The sequence below is a fragment of the Poecilia reticulata genome, chromosome 17, assembly GCF_904066995.2.
Source record: "Poecilia reticulata chromosome 17, P_reticulata-male-v2, whole genome shotgun sequence".
Classification (NCBI taxonomy): Eukaryota; Metazoa; Chordata; class Actinopteri; order Cyprinodontiformes; family Poeciliidae; genus Poecilia; species Poecilia reticulata.
The window spans coordinates 7697106-7712217 of NC_088846.1; the positions used below are offsets into that span (position 1 = coordinate 7697106).

At 42.4% G+C, this 15112-nt stretch overlaps 1 protein-coding gene across 5 annotated transcripts in view; it reads right to left on the reverse strand.

Moving 5' to 3' along the window:
• Positions 1-15112, reverse strand: part of ctnnd2b (catenin (cadherin-associated protein), delta 2b) — a 176720-nt gene that overhangs the window by 4418 nt on the left and 157190 nt on the right. For all 5 annotated transcript variants that reach the window (XM_017310043.2, XM_081598154.1, XM_081598153.1 and 2 more), the window contains 7 exons: positions 12424-12597; positions 11026-11176; positions 7440-7701; positions 5811-5895; positions 5563-5689; positions 2347-2475; positions 192-268 (listed from right to left, as the gene is read on the reverse strand). In XM_017310043.2, the coding sequence (XP_017165532.1) occupies positions 192-268; positions 2347-2475; positions 5563-5689; positions 5811-5895; positions 7440-7701; positions 11026-11176; positions 12424-12597 (1005 nt within the window). The remainder of the gene's footprint in view (positions 1-191; positions 269-2346; positions 2476-5562; positions 5690-5810; positions 5896-7439; positions 7702-11025; positions 11177-12423; positions 12598-15112) is intronic.

Below are 15112 nucleotides of genomic sequence, written 5' to 3' on the forward strand. Positions count from 1 at the left end.
TTGAGCAGCCTAAGCTGATAAACAAGATAAAGTCATCACTGCACCACCATCACCACACTTCATGGTTAAATACGTCATTATATCCCAACACTTTGGCTCTGCTTACAGCCCTTCTAAACAAATCGGACCTAATTTCTGTATTCTGCTGTCGAATCGTCAAGAGCTTCCGAAACAAAAAAGACTTGTCTTACCTGGTTATACTTCAGATCGTCAGTAGGGGACACGTAGGCTCCTCTGTGCAGGGTTGAAGACCCACCTGTGATCTGACCTGGAGGCACAACGGGGAGATGTTTGAGCGACAACGGCACAAAACGAGTACGAAATCTTGAGTTTAATGTTCTTATGCAAGCGCCTTGTGTGAAAAGCATGTCTTTGGTTTTATTGTCACTTAGGGGTTAATGGGGAACCTTGCATCCGGGGATGGAAGAACAGGGTTTCTGCTGGTTTCACCAACTCAAATTTAAGATGTTAAGAATTTACGACCCATATCTCCACAGGAATGTCAAACTTCATCCAGCCAACTAGTGATGAATTAGCTAGCTACTGCATCTAGCTAGGAAGGCTGGTTCAGCAGCTAGTTAGCGTTAGCCTCACCCATCTAGAGTCGCATTTAATGTAGACATCCACATTTTGACTGACAGAATAGTCTGTAGAGAGGAAAAAAAAAAGATAAATAGTCCTGATTTAAGACTTGTAATTAATGCATTTGGGGCCGATTTACTTTTTAAAAAAATGAATTTAAGACACTGTATAGCCGGGACTTTACATACGTGAATTTAAGGCTTTCAGGACGTGCGGCCTCCCTGTAGAAAAACTTTGAAATGCCATATGTGTGTTTTAGAACGTGCTGTACACACAGGTTGCACCTGTTTGTCGTCTCCTCAGAGGGGATTTTTCTGCGCGAATCCTTGGAGACGTTGTTCCCTCGACAAACACCAGGAAACCTAGCTCGGCTCGACTCAACTAACCCAAGCCGCCATTAAGGGCCCACGAGTCGAGGCTCCTTCAGCAGAGAGCCGAAGAGCTGAGGCTGTTACACTGCCTGCTTGCCGTGAGCCTGTAATCCCGAGTGTGTGTGAGAGAAACTCTCCGGTTTACTCAGATGGGAGAAATCCTTTGTGACGAATGCAGTGAAGGTCGACATGAACGAGTGTGGAGAGTGAAGTCAAGGTCCTTTTCTCTCTGTCGCCATTTTCTTCAGGAAACATCTCATGATCATGGATAACAGAACTTAATCAGGTCAATAATAATATTTCAGAATCAATCAATCACCAACAGCTGCTTCCCCATTTGTAGTCTTTATGCTTGTTCATAATTTGGTTTGTGTATATCTTACCAATGTTTGATTGCGTGTTGATGATCAATTATGCTTGTAGCTTAAAGTCATTTGCTGTTAAACTTGAGATATTTTTATCACTGGTTGAAAATTGAAACATTGAGGAACATAAAGAAAACATCCGGGTGTTTTTTAAACGTGCGGCAAGAATTAGGCCAGTCATAAAAAGCAATAACTCAATTATTTGCATGATAAACTACAACAAGCTCAATCATTTCCATTTGCGTGATTTTTTTTTTGGTTTTCTCAAACATTTTGTTTCTCTTTTTTGTCTTTCTACCAAAAACTGGATGACAAAAGTCTTCAGTCTCACCTAGCCCTTTGCTTGAAGGATAATTTTCTCTACAGACTTCATCATTCGTTTCACTTGTTTCTGTTTTCTTTATTATTATTTTGGTTATTTAAAATGTCTTCCAGTTCTACCGTTAAATGCTCATCAAAATGTAAAGTTTACTGATCTTTGAAAAAGCGTTCTTGCATTATTACGCTGTTACCATTACATTACTTGAAAATGGTCTCAAGACAACAATATTATCGTTTATCGCGATAATTTCTGGGACAATTTATCGTCCAGCTAGGTGTGTTGTGATGACAGGCCTAGCAAGAATCAATCAGGTAACGAATGGAAGAGAGATTGACAAATAGATGGATGGATCTAAATGACCGATAAATTACTCGATATTATCATGTTGCCTCTCTCAAAAAAAAAGGTAAGTTTAAGTTTGAAGTCCAAATGGTTTTACTGTGTAGATGTAAAGTAAAGATGTCTTTGCAGAACGCTTGGCTCAGCTCGCTCTCCTTCGCCTGCAGCTTCAGTCAGAGCACAGATATGCATTCAGATCTGATTCTCCAACCCGTTGGTTTCAAAACCAAATCACCCAAAAAATGCTAAAGCTTTGCTGCATGCAGGCAAACCGACAGACACATGTAGGCCGACTTTCTTCGTAAAGCCTTTAACCCCACGGGGAAAACGGCGACATTGTGACAGACATGCAAGATGAGATCCCTACCCGTCATGGCGTCCTTCCGGGACATGTGCTCGCCCTTGTTGCCATGGAAACTGGCATTGCCGGTAGACTCGTAGTCTGCCTTCCTCTCCTTCAATGCCATCATTTCTCTGGGGGATGCGGGAGCACTCGCTGTGCACAAAAAACAAAACAAACAAAAAAAAAAAATCAAGACATGCACACAGAGGATATATTTACCGTTTTATTTCAATATACATGAGGAGGAGAGGACAAAGGAAGCAACAAGTATGGATGAAACATTCTGGAGCCCTCTCACGACTCTTCCTTTCTTTGCAAGCTTGGCCACTTGGATTTAACTTGGTTTCAATCTAAACTAACAACGGAGATCTGGCGCTTTACGACCAACGCAAGCGGATTTGTCGGCAGTCCCCGATAAATCTGGGCGAATATCCATGAAGTAAAATGCTTCATAAAGCCAGCAAGTTCTCATATTCATAAATGAAGAATATTCTGATCAGTCTGAGCAGATCATCCAGAGCTGTAAATGTTCTTCTCTTTTGTTCACCAGACACTGACACTGTAAAATTTGGATTTAAGACGGTCATGGATTTTGTGTCTGCTGAACCATTTCAATCTGGAATTAACCTTTACGTTTTGTATCTCTGTCTATTCTGAAACACCCAGTGAGGAACCTTTTACAAACTTTTTTTCGGTCATAAAATCCAAGAGGGTTTCCAAGTTCCTTTGGAAGAAAAACAGACCCAGAGCATCACAGACCGAACTTGTCAGTAATTCCTTAATATGGATGAAAAATTGCTAGTTCTAATGGCGTTTATTTTTTGCCCCCACTTATAACAAGACACGTTCCCATGTATTAAGTGAAATAATCTGCCAGTGGAACTAGAACGTTTTCATTAATACTAAGGAATTATTGACTTGAAACAAACTCCTGTATCTTGTCTTATTTCAAGTTTTATAAGATATTTACACTAGAAACTAGACAAAAAAATGCTGTTTATTTCTTGCAGAGACAGAAGTTAATTATAAATATAAATGAAAAGTTGAATTAAACATTTAAACTTTAAATTAAACTTTATTCAGTGTGACATTATGTTAATGTAATAAAAGATGATTTTTTTCCCCCACCCTCTAAATCTATACCAGTGGTGCAAACGCAACACATTCCTCGTAGCCTGTATGTCAGTTTGTTGTCACTACTTTTTGGATGCCAGCCGTGCAAACACTGAGTCGTCTCTTCCATCTTTTCCAAACTTTATTGTTCCACTATATGACACGTAGAAAAGCATCCATCAGTTCAGAGCCACACATGGTTTGGTCTAATGTACGCTCCGCTGTCGGCGGTTAGCACATAAAAGCAGCTTCACTTCATGTCACTTTATGCCTTCAGCATGCATTAATACGGTTAACATTGATCCATATCCTCAGACGCAGTTCGACTGTCGGTCTGTGCAGTCGGAGCGCTCTCTCATTCCTAAAGCTGCCGACACAGAGACACTCGTAGCTTTCTGTGAGCTCTACGGACCATCTGCTGCAGCTTGTAAACCGAGAAACAAGACAAAAGATCAAATTAGCTTCCAGATCACAAAGTCTCACTCGTGGTGTCACTTTGTTGCTCGACAGGCTCAGATTAATGCACAACGTTTCTACATTTAGATCGACTAATGACAGCTGCTTTGCTCTACAGGTGACCGATTTCACTTTTCACACGTGTGTGACGTCAGCGATGTTACACCCGGTGCCTTCGTACAACTCCATCGTTTGGTGGCATCCCAACCACAAACCTCGTCTGTTATTATTGAGATTTTACGACAAAACGCTGCATCATTGTGACGTGCGGTTATCTTTTTGCACAGAAAAACCTGGAAACTGTGACGTGGATTTGAATTCAGCCTCAGTTTTTCCTTCCCATCAGGAGAGAATCAACTTGAATTCATTTTCAGATCAAAACAAAAAGTACATTTAAAGTTAGATTTCCTTGATGACAGGAATATCTTAGTAGCAGGAAATCATTCATACTTCATACACAGCGACATGCCGTTTCTCATCTCTACGTGTCAAAAATGATATCTTTGATTTTCACTTTCATAACTAAAAACATTATTTTGACGACCGGTTTGTTCCACATGTGGTTTAATTCGTCCAACATCGTGGACATCTGGTGAAACAACAGAAAAGATATTTGAAAACAAGCGACTGTTTTACCTGTCGCTTTAAATTTAGGTCAGTGCTTGAGATTAAAGAAGAATTTAATCCTTCACATTTAAAAAAAAAATGTCTTCACGACATATGGATCCATAAAAATTCTATGATATTTATATATTATTGCTGCAGCAGTGTAGTAATTGTTTCTTTCTGGCTGCTTTAACTAATCCCCACGATTCCTCTAAGTGTTTGTTCCATCAAGGCAGAAAAGCATGGTTAAAAGTTAAAAACCAAAATCATACATGGTTTATAATAACTTCCAGAAAAAACCCCCCAACTACACAGAGAAATCTGCTGTTGGAAAGCAGGTCTAAAGAGGTGCGCCGCTCAGACGAGTCCAAGACTGAACTTTTAAATGTTACCAGGAGCTTTGTAGATTTTAAATCTCGTACAAAATCAAACGCAACAAGTAAAAAACCCTTCACATAATTTCCCCCTCAAATCCAATAAAAATAATTTGAGATTTGTGGCTGTAGCAAAACAAAACGTCTAAACTCAGCGGTACGGATTGTGTCTGCAAGCATCGTTTCCAGCGCGCAACAGAAACACTTCAAACTTGAAGTTTGTCTCTTTGGTTTCACGGCAGTCATCACTGTGGCAGCCTGAGAGCAGCCTGAAAAGATCAGAGACGATGATGAACATTGTCAGAAGCTATCACCATCACCACCACCACCACCACCATCATCATCATCATCACCACCACCATCATCATCATCATCACCACCATCATCATCATCATCATCACCACCATCATCATCATCATCATCACCACCATCATCATCATCATCATCATCAGCCCAAGTTCTGTGAGACTTCAGTGGCTCATGTTATTCAAAGCCTTCCTCTGACAACGCGAGGACGGGGCGCGATCTTAATGGACGTGAAGCACGGATTTTTACTCGACAGCCGCCGCTCTGTGAAGGTTGGAGAAGACTCGGGCTGTGACGGAGCGGCGCTTCTTTGACCGGCGGGAAGAAGGATGAGGGGCTTCGAGAGGGAGGAACGCAAGAGAAAGGGAGGCGTGGAGACACCCACCTGACCGGTTGTTCGGGGACGTCCGCACCGGAGAGATGGACGGCGTGCGAGAGGAGGAATATGGCCGCTGTCTGTCCCGCTCTATCGTGGAGGAGGAGCCCACAAAGTGGTACTGCGAGTAGCCGTCCTGTAAAGAAAGGAAAAGAAAAGAAAAGATGGGACTGGAAGGAGGTTTGCAGTTTTATTTTCTCAGTCTCAGTCTGTCATTATTTATCGCAAACAATAAAAGCAAAACAAAATGGCCGTACCTTCTTGTACAGACTCCGGAGGTCTCTGTACTGCCACATGCTGTTGAGGACTTGCGATGCCGCTTTCACCACTTTGGGACTATGTCTGGGAATTCAGCAGAGAGCAAAAGGACACAGCGTAAAGCTCGACTGTGTTTTCGTTATTGACGAAAAAGATTCAGAAATATCAGCCAAACAAACAAAAAATAAGAAAAAGAAATTCTACACATTGTAAAGTCTTGGCACCTTCAAAACAAAAGACGTGCTTTCCGTCTCTGTTGTGTCCTCAAACTGAACCGCCGCGCTGACAGCGTGATTGCTGTTTGTGATTGATTAATTGGCCAACATTTCAATCTGCTTTTCTTCCAGGTTTCCACTCAGCTGACTAATGGCTCAGAGTTTAATTGGCTCGTGTGGCCTTATCACAGTCTGCGAAATTAAACTTCATTTCTCCGAGACATTTCAGTCGGCGTTTTGGGTTTACATGAGGGCAAACCGTTTATCAGAGAGAGGAAAAATCAAAACAAAACCCGGTAGAAATCACCTTTATGTTCCGAGAGCATCTCTAAAGCAATGATTTTAGTTATAAAACAAAGTAAAGTGTTTGTAGAAATGAACTAAAGTTGGTGTTTTACAGTTTGGCATCTTCATATGTTCTTATTTTACTTGTCCTTATGGATAAAATGATAATTGTTCTAGGCTTTACTGAACATATTCTTCCTCTTCAGTGCCTTGGGAGAATAGTTTTACTCATTCTTCAAGTTCTAAGCACAACCATAAATTTATCTAATTTAGAAAACGGTAAGAAGACCTTTTACCACGCAGATGGCAAAGGAAGCATATGGAAGTTGGTTTGCTCACTGAACAACAACAACAAAAGAATTTTAACTTTTTGGCCAACATGCAAAGTGTTACGTGTGATGAAACACGGCGGAGGCAGCATCAGGCTGTGGGAAACAGGAAAACTGCTCACAGTAAACGGCTTAGATCCAAACACCTGGATGCATGTCAGTGTGATGTCAAACCGCAGTCTGAACATCTTCAACAGGTGTGAATACTTTTGCATTTGTAAAGCCAAAGAATACTTTGGCTTTACGGATTCTTAGCTCCTGCTGTGTTTATAAGTTTATAAAAAATAACCTTCGTGAAATTAAGGGAATTTAGGGTAATTAAGCTACTTTCTAATCCTCAAAGTTCAAATCATTTTAATGATAATTATTGTTCTGTTGTTAATTTAATCAGTTAGACCATAAACGGCTTTAATTCAGCTTTGTGTTCACACAGGTGACCTTCAGCCTCCTCTTACGTCGAATGAATTCCCCCCAAATGTGATTAACAACGACATAAAGAGAAACAGCCGACAGACACAGTACATTTCAGTTTACAGACGAGCCGTTTGTAAGCCGAGTGGAGTGGATAAATTGTCTTTTTAGGAGTTTGTCTGGGGACAATCGTAAGTGATTCAATCGAAAGGTAAAAAAAAAAAAAAGGAAAAATGGAGCCAATATGACTTTTTATTAGTTTGACATTTTAGTTCTTTTGAAATTAAAACCGGTTTTATTCTCTTTAAATACACGTCAGACTTTGCAACTGTTATGAGACTCCTAATCCCGCTTCGTTCACCCGACGACGCCTCCCCGTTCGGCTTACTTGTCTCCCTTGCTGCGCGCAATGCCAATGAGCTTCTCGATGCCGCCGGCGTCCCTCAGGGCTTTGGTGTTCTCCATGTTCTTGGTGATGACCTCGTGCAGCGCGCAGCAGATCGCGGTGATGGTGTCGTCCGACATGGTCTTCCCCGCCAGGATGCTGCTGTTGATGCTGCCTCCTCCTCCTCCTCCGCCGCTGCTGGTGGTGTTGTTGTTGTTGCTGCCTCCGGGTAAGCGATGCACCAAGTCCCTCATGGCGTATTTGCCTGGTGAAAGGTGATGGACAGAGTGGGGGCAAAAAAAAAAAACAGTTTAGCGGGAGGCTGCAGATGAGCTTTTAAAGGAATGAGAAACAAGATATGAAATAAATACTGTAATTCGTGAGAGTATCTTCAGGCGGAGCTGCAGGAAACATCTTTTTAAAGTAACTCTTTTTTATTTTTTTTCCCTCAAAACTCTCTCTGGAAATGTTCTATCTAAAGGTTATACAAGTTTGAGGTGAAGCTTTGAAGTTTGACTTAAATCAACTCCACCAGAGGCTACAGGCCCTCGAAAAGCTTCTGGAAAACCCCTTTGCTGCACTTTAAAAAACCCCCAGAAAAAAACATAAAAAAAATAAGTAGGGAGTAAACTTGTAGGAAGGTAGGTCTGCTGTACCAATATGATCAATATGTATGTCTTAATTTTCAACATCTCAATAATAACTAAGAATTCACATAAAGTAGAAATGAAAAAAAAAAAAATCCATAATCAACATAGAATGTTCCGGTAGGAGACGAATCGTGTTATTGTGGTTTTTATGCTTTTTTTTAATGATGGTAGAGATGATTAAACGCAGTCGATATTCATAAAGAGAAAAACAAACATACATTTAAGTACCGATACGAAGCCCGCAAACAGCTCAAACTTTAGCGTCATTAGCAGCTAATTGTTAGCTTGTTGCCATATCTTCCCAGTGCTCACGAATCATTTGGATTCACTCTGTCAGTGCTTCTCGATTCTGTACTGGCCGCCTAAATTGCGGCTGGATAAATTATTTAGAAGGTATGGAAACTTCTTTAGCTCTGTCAGCCATCTGGAAAAGAAGCCATTGTAAGCTAGCTCTGTCCACATGAAGAGGCAACACGAGAACGTCTTCCTTTCGCACTTCAAAATAAACCCAAGGTGTCGAGCTTAAATCAGTCACCTTCACATGAGGGGATATTATAAGTAGCTTAGACTTCCCTTTGTGTTTTGTGGTACTGTATTTCTTCTCTCCGTCTAGAAATAGCTATAATTAACTAATGCTAACTCATCTTGGTTGAACATGCAAATATACATACATCAACATAGCCAAGACCTTAATGTTGCCATCTAAAGTATCCCTTTCAAATAATTTGAACTAAGGTGTTGCAAACACTTCCCAGGTTTATCAAATCCAACACAAATGCAGATGTTCTACAAACATTTGAAGAAAAAAATGTGTGGGGTTGATGATTAGGAGTTAGGCTCTGCTTCAGGATACAAGAACATTTTGGACGACTTAATGCTCTGAACTTTGAGGGAACGGTTTGGGGACGGTCCCCTCCTGTTCCAGCGTCACTGCACAGCAGTGAACCAGGCAAGGGCCACAAATACGTGGATTACCTAGATTAGTGTGGAGGAAGTCCTGACAGAACCCTTCCTGGATGAATTGGAACCGAGACTGCGATCCAAAGCGTCTCATCCAACATCAGCATCTAACCTCACAAATGCAATTTTGAAAGAACGGTCAGAAACGACCGCAAACACACCAAAAACTGTGGTTGAAGCATAAGAGCTGAAGCATCAGTGGTTTGCTCCTTGAGTTCATATATTCACATTTACCTACAGGCAGACAAACAAATCATTTTGGCATTATAGTAAAAGAAAAACTAGAAAAAAAACTTAATCGCAAGAAAAATAAATGTCCTCTGTCGGCGTTTATGCTCGTCAGCCACGTTCCCTGACACAGACAGACTACATTTCCCATGACACCCATGTGATTCTGTCAGGGCATCGTGTTCTCTCCGCCCCGTGGCTCTCGTCCTGACCGGGTCATCATCTCCCTGTGCCGGCATTGAGGGCCGGCGGTCCTGTCACGGCTTCCTGACAGCTCACTTCTGGACCGCGTGCGACTTCCCATCGTACGGCTCGCTCCCATCTCCGCTTTCGTGCGCGCTCCAAACAGCGAAGCCCTTCGTCACGTTTGTATTGCCGGAGTAATAAAACAACAGTTGGTTCGCAAGCAGAGCCGCCGCTGCTGACAGTATTGATATTTGCAGCTGAGAGCGCCGCGGACCTGACCACACAATATGCTGTGCAGCTCAAGCAATTTCGTTGTGTTCCAACCAAGGGGAGGACAATATGTTCCCTGAAAACAGGCCCGTGTGCACCGGGGTCAGCACAAAGGAAAATTTGACATCGCGGCCTACATCCTGCTGAGGACGCGGATGGCCGCATTCACCGACCGAGACATCACACGGTTTAGCTCAAAGCCAAAAGCATCGAATGGAGCAAATAGAGAGAGGCATGTGGCTGTTGCCATGGGGACCAACAGAAAAGCAGAGTTTATTAAAGACATCAGTCAGTCTCTAGCAAGAGAGAAAGAAAAAAAAATTGTATCAGGTGTTTGGCTGTGCTGTGTGTTGTGCAGAAAGGAGCAAACAGAGAGATTAATATTCCAAAATGCATTTCAAATACTTTGTTTTCATTTTGCAAATTGATTTTAAATTCAAAGAATTCATCCTTTTCACGAGTTACATTTGCAAATACATCTGCTAAGATACCTGCTGAAGCGCAAATTCGCTTTGCCACAATCTGTTTCAATTATGGCAAAATCAGGCTTCGTTTGTAGCAATAAAATGACAGCTGATGTTTGAGATTTGCTTTTGAAGTAAATGAGAGCGGCTCAAGTTGACCTACACACAGAAAGGTCAAACAAAAGGTCATATTTTAGGCTACAACAATGTCCTTTTTTGGGCATGTATATGTATATATATATATATATATATATATATATATATATATATATATATATATATATATATATATATATTTCTGGAGGGTTTTTTTCCCAACATTTTTTATAGAGATATTACCACCATATGTTGTAATAATTGGCTAAACTTCCTTCACCTGATCAAAATCCCACCCTGACACCAGCTGTACATCACGTCTTAAGACATTCTTTTCTTCAGATTCTTGACCTACGGTTGACCCCTGGTACTTGGGGATCACAGTTGTGCATCGACATGCACAGTGGAAACCCGTCTTCGAATATCTACAGCCAATCAACACCAAAGAAAATAAATGGCATTCCTGGAGTTTCTGCTGTGCAGAAGTCAGACGACAGCATATCAAACAGGTAGCTATTAGCTATTTCAGCTCCCCAGGCTGTTTTCTTTCAAATATTTTCGACATGCTCTACAAAAAAAGAATAGGCAGATTGTCCATGAGTCATTTCTGCATCCCAGAAAAAAAAATCCACGAATGGGTGAATCTGCAAACCTTGAACCGCAAATGACAGGAGGTCCGCCGTACACCTTCAGCTCGGCCGAACCTCCTACATCCGCTGTGTGCGGACGGCTTACCGATGAGCTCCTTGTTCCGAATGTCCAGAGCCATGTTCCTCAGGGCCGTGGCCACGGCGCAGACCACCCGGTCGTTGTCTATCCTCAGTAACTCCACTAGGATGGGCAGGCCCTTCTCTTTGCGCACCGCGGCTCGGATGTAGACGGACCACTGGACAACGGGGCGATGAAAAGACATGGACAGAGACAGAATCAAACATTTGCAACACTTTCATTTGGTGCCAGTTATTATAGAACCAGTGTTAGCCGCATAGACCGTTGTTGACATTGACAGGTATCCCCTGTGATGGGGACGTCAAACTCATTTTCGTTTTGGGCCAAATCAAGATCACGAATGCTCTTAAAGGGCCGGTTGGGCCAGAATGTATCATAAATCTGATAAAGTATCAATGAATTCTTAAAATTAAATAATATTATTGAACATCTTTTCAGTCCCTCTGGGATTTCGTGATTCATCTTGTGATTTTTTGCAATAAAAATCAAAGTTGTTTGCGATACTAACTTGGAAATATTTGCAATTTTTGCACTTATTTATGACGATAAATGCAGCTTTTTATTACTTTCTGAATGGACTATAATCTGACATCAATTAAGGCAGAGGCAGCTGTTGACTACAAGTAAATGTTTTTGACAGAAAACACGTATTAGCGCAAAAAAGTGCGGGGATTTGTTGAATTTCCATGATATTTTTCAAGAAAATGGAGGAATTGATTGGTATAATTTGGCACTAAACGCATAAAAATGCATTCATTGGATTGAAAACAAAGTATACAAGCACATTTATTATTTAGTTTAGATGTTAAGTTGTAAGTAGCTCACTGTGCATGTGTTGGATGTACGATAATGGGAGCCGGGGCTACAACCGTAGTTTTTCATTCGGTGGTGAGAGGAGCGCGGGAGTGCATGTTGTTAACTGTTAACCATTAAAGTGTGGATGCTAACATCAGTTGTGTGATTATTGAGTCAACACTAGAATCTAGAGGGCCACATAAAAAGCTATGGCGGGCCGGATTTGGCCCACGGGCCTTCAGTTTGACACTTGTAATCGTATGCTTACAATTAACAAAAGAATATTGCATTATCATCACTTTTTTTCCAGTTAGCTTTGATGAAAACCGTCGAGGTTTCTTTTATTTGAAAATAACTTGGACTTTTTCCTCTCTACTAGAACTGCGAGCTCCTCTCCTCTCCTCTCCTCTCCTCTCCTCTCCTCTCCTCTCCTCTCCTCTCCTCTCCTCTCCTCTCCTCTCCTCTCCTCTCCTCTCCTCTCCTCTCCTCTCCTCTCCTCTCCTCTCCTCTCCTCTCCTCTCCTCTCCTCTCCTCTCCTCTCCTCTCCTCTCCTCTCCTCTCCTCTCCTCTCTTCTCCTCTCCTCTCGGTACGACAATGACAGTTCTCACCTTCCAGCTGCCGGCGGCCAGGTTCTGCAGAGCCCCAGCTGCTCCCTCCAGGGTGTCCGGGTTGGAGCACTCGGACAGCAGAGTGAGGTAGGGCTTGACGATGGTGGGGTGCCACAACATCTGGATGCCTTTCGGAGGCTCAGCCAAGTCCGGGAAGGGCCCAACGCCGTCCCACTGCGGAACGACAAGGCAGCGGCTCAGAACGGAGGAGCAGTCGTGAGTCCTCGCGTATTTGAGGGGCCCGGCGGCGCTCCCCGCGGGCAAAAGCAGCAAACGAGAAGGAGAGGATTTCTTGTTTCATAAGGCGCCAATAAACGAGGCGATGCTCATCTGCTGCTTGAATCGGATGAACTTTCGAGCGCAGATGAAGCGTCCATGACGTACCTCAGAAAATGTTGGCGCGAGGCTGGAAAAACATGGATTTCCCAAGACTGTTCATACGCTAAACCGAGTAATGAGGGCATGAGGGCAAAAGAAGCCGCAACCTGCCGTGTTTTTAATGATGGAGTGATAAAGCTGTTGTATCTGTCTGGCTGTAAGTTGCACGGTTCTCCATTGTGCAGTGTGAGGGAGAAACGTTTCAAATGCAATAAATATGAATCTGAAAAGTGTGGCATGGATTTCCATCCAGTCACCCTGAATCAATAAATCTAAAACAAACTTTAGATGCAAGAAAAGCTGCTGTCAAACTGCGGTGCATCTCTCCGCACACCTCAGCGTTCTTTTTCTTTTTATAAAAGAAAAAATTGGAGAGTTAGTGTCCACATTACTGTCACAGACACTCTAGCGGATTTATACATGAACTTTGACTGGACCATTCTAACAAATTATTATGTTTTGATCTGAAGTGTGTTCAGGGAAACGTCCAACCTGGCCTCAAATCCTCAGCACCCTCAAAAACCTTTTCTTACGTAGCTGATTAGTGAGTCAAACTTTATTAATGTGGCACCTGTCGAGATGAAAACAAACAAAATAAATGACAACAAATGTTAAATGTTCGTTCAAATTCCAACGAACATTTGACACCGGAGCAAAACGACCAAAACGACGGAAACGGCAAATAAAATGCATTAGAAAAGTCTGCAAACAAAATGGTCCTTCAATTTTGCACCAGACTGAATACTTTTGTCATCCAGCTTTTGGTGGAAAAAAACAGAGAAAAATGATGCCAATGGAAATTATTCAACTTGTTTTAATTAATTGATTTATGGGTCAATGCAACAGGCCAAGTAGTTATTTGTTAAAGTCAGACAAAATTCAGATTTTTCTCCCATTTTACTAATTTGTACTCATTTGTGTTGATCTTGCACTAATCTGGAAACAACACTGATGATGTCACCCCCTCTCTAATGCTCGAATAATCTTGCAAATTTTATCTTGCGATATCTTTTTGCAGATTTACCTGAGGATATTGTTTAAGTTTAGCATGTTGTCCTGCCACCCTCTAGTGAATATCGTGTCATAATCTTCTTGGCTGTGCTCCTGCAGACGTCTCCGTCTCTCTGTCCGCTGATACAACACAACATCAGCCCATCATATTTTCATATGACCAACGTGCGATAGCATCCTTCGCTGCATCTGTAACCCCGCCAAGCGCTGCTGTCCATCTTTAGCCGCTCCTCGCGCCTTTAATCTGATTTCGCCACTGCACCCTCTTTATCGTCTCCTGTCTCCTCCTCCTCCACTTCCTTTCCCTTCCTCTCCTCTAATTGCCCCGCAGTTGTTGGAGTTTTGTCCTCTCCGGCACACACACTCCCTAATCGCTGCTTCATGGTAATCGCCCGCAGCTGCACTAGAGTGGCAACGACGCACAGAGAGAAGGGAGAGAGAGCGATGAATTTTTTTTTTATGTTGAAGAGGTTATGATCTGTCCCTACTTCAACATGATCATTAGGACCCGCCGTCCTCCCCCACCAGCAGAAAAAGACGTTTTGCATGGAGAAAATCCGGCAAACCAGAGGTAATGAAACCCGAGTCCCAAAACCGGTTTCATAAATCTCAGCCAGATTCAGAAATGATTGGCAGCGGGGATGGTGGGGGAGAGGGGGGGAAAGTCATGCAGGGAGGATGAGCAATTCACACACCGGAAACGGCGTGTGGGAAGTGGTTAAAAAAAAAAAAAAAAAAACTTCCTCCACTCAATCAGAATGATACTGATTGCTCATTTGCATGACAAGAGGGCGGAGCTCGTCGATCTCCTGCTTCTGCCTCTCAGCTGCGTGGAGGATAACACTCGAGGAATCCAGAGAGAGAGGGAAAAAAGATAGAGTTAGAGAGAGAGAGAGAGAGAGAGAGAGAGAGAGAGAGAGAGGCAGAATCAGCCTCACAGAAATCAGAGCGCAGGCACCGAGCAGACTAAACCAAAACACTTTAGACGATGCAGAGCCTTGAAAAAGTAAAAAAAAAAAAAAAAAAAAAAGGTCCACACTCACGTCATGCTGTGTGGACGCGACTCTGCGTTTTGTGACAAGTGTAGTGTGTGACTGTGGAGTGGAAAGGAAGCGAGGCGTGGCTCTCAAAACGTTTTCACGTTCATGTTCAAACATCTCTACATAAGATCCAGGAAGACTAGTTGTTTTCAAATTCAAAATACTTTACTGATTCCAAAGGGGGAATTAAATGTTTTTGTAAATCAAACTCTGCACAGAGTTGCTGTAGACGGTAACACCTGTTAGCAGGAAAGATCTAT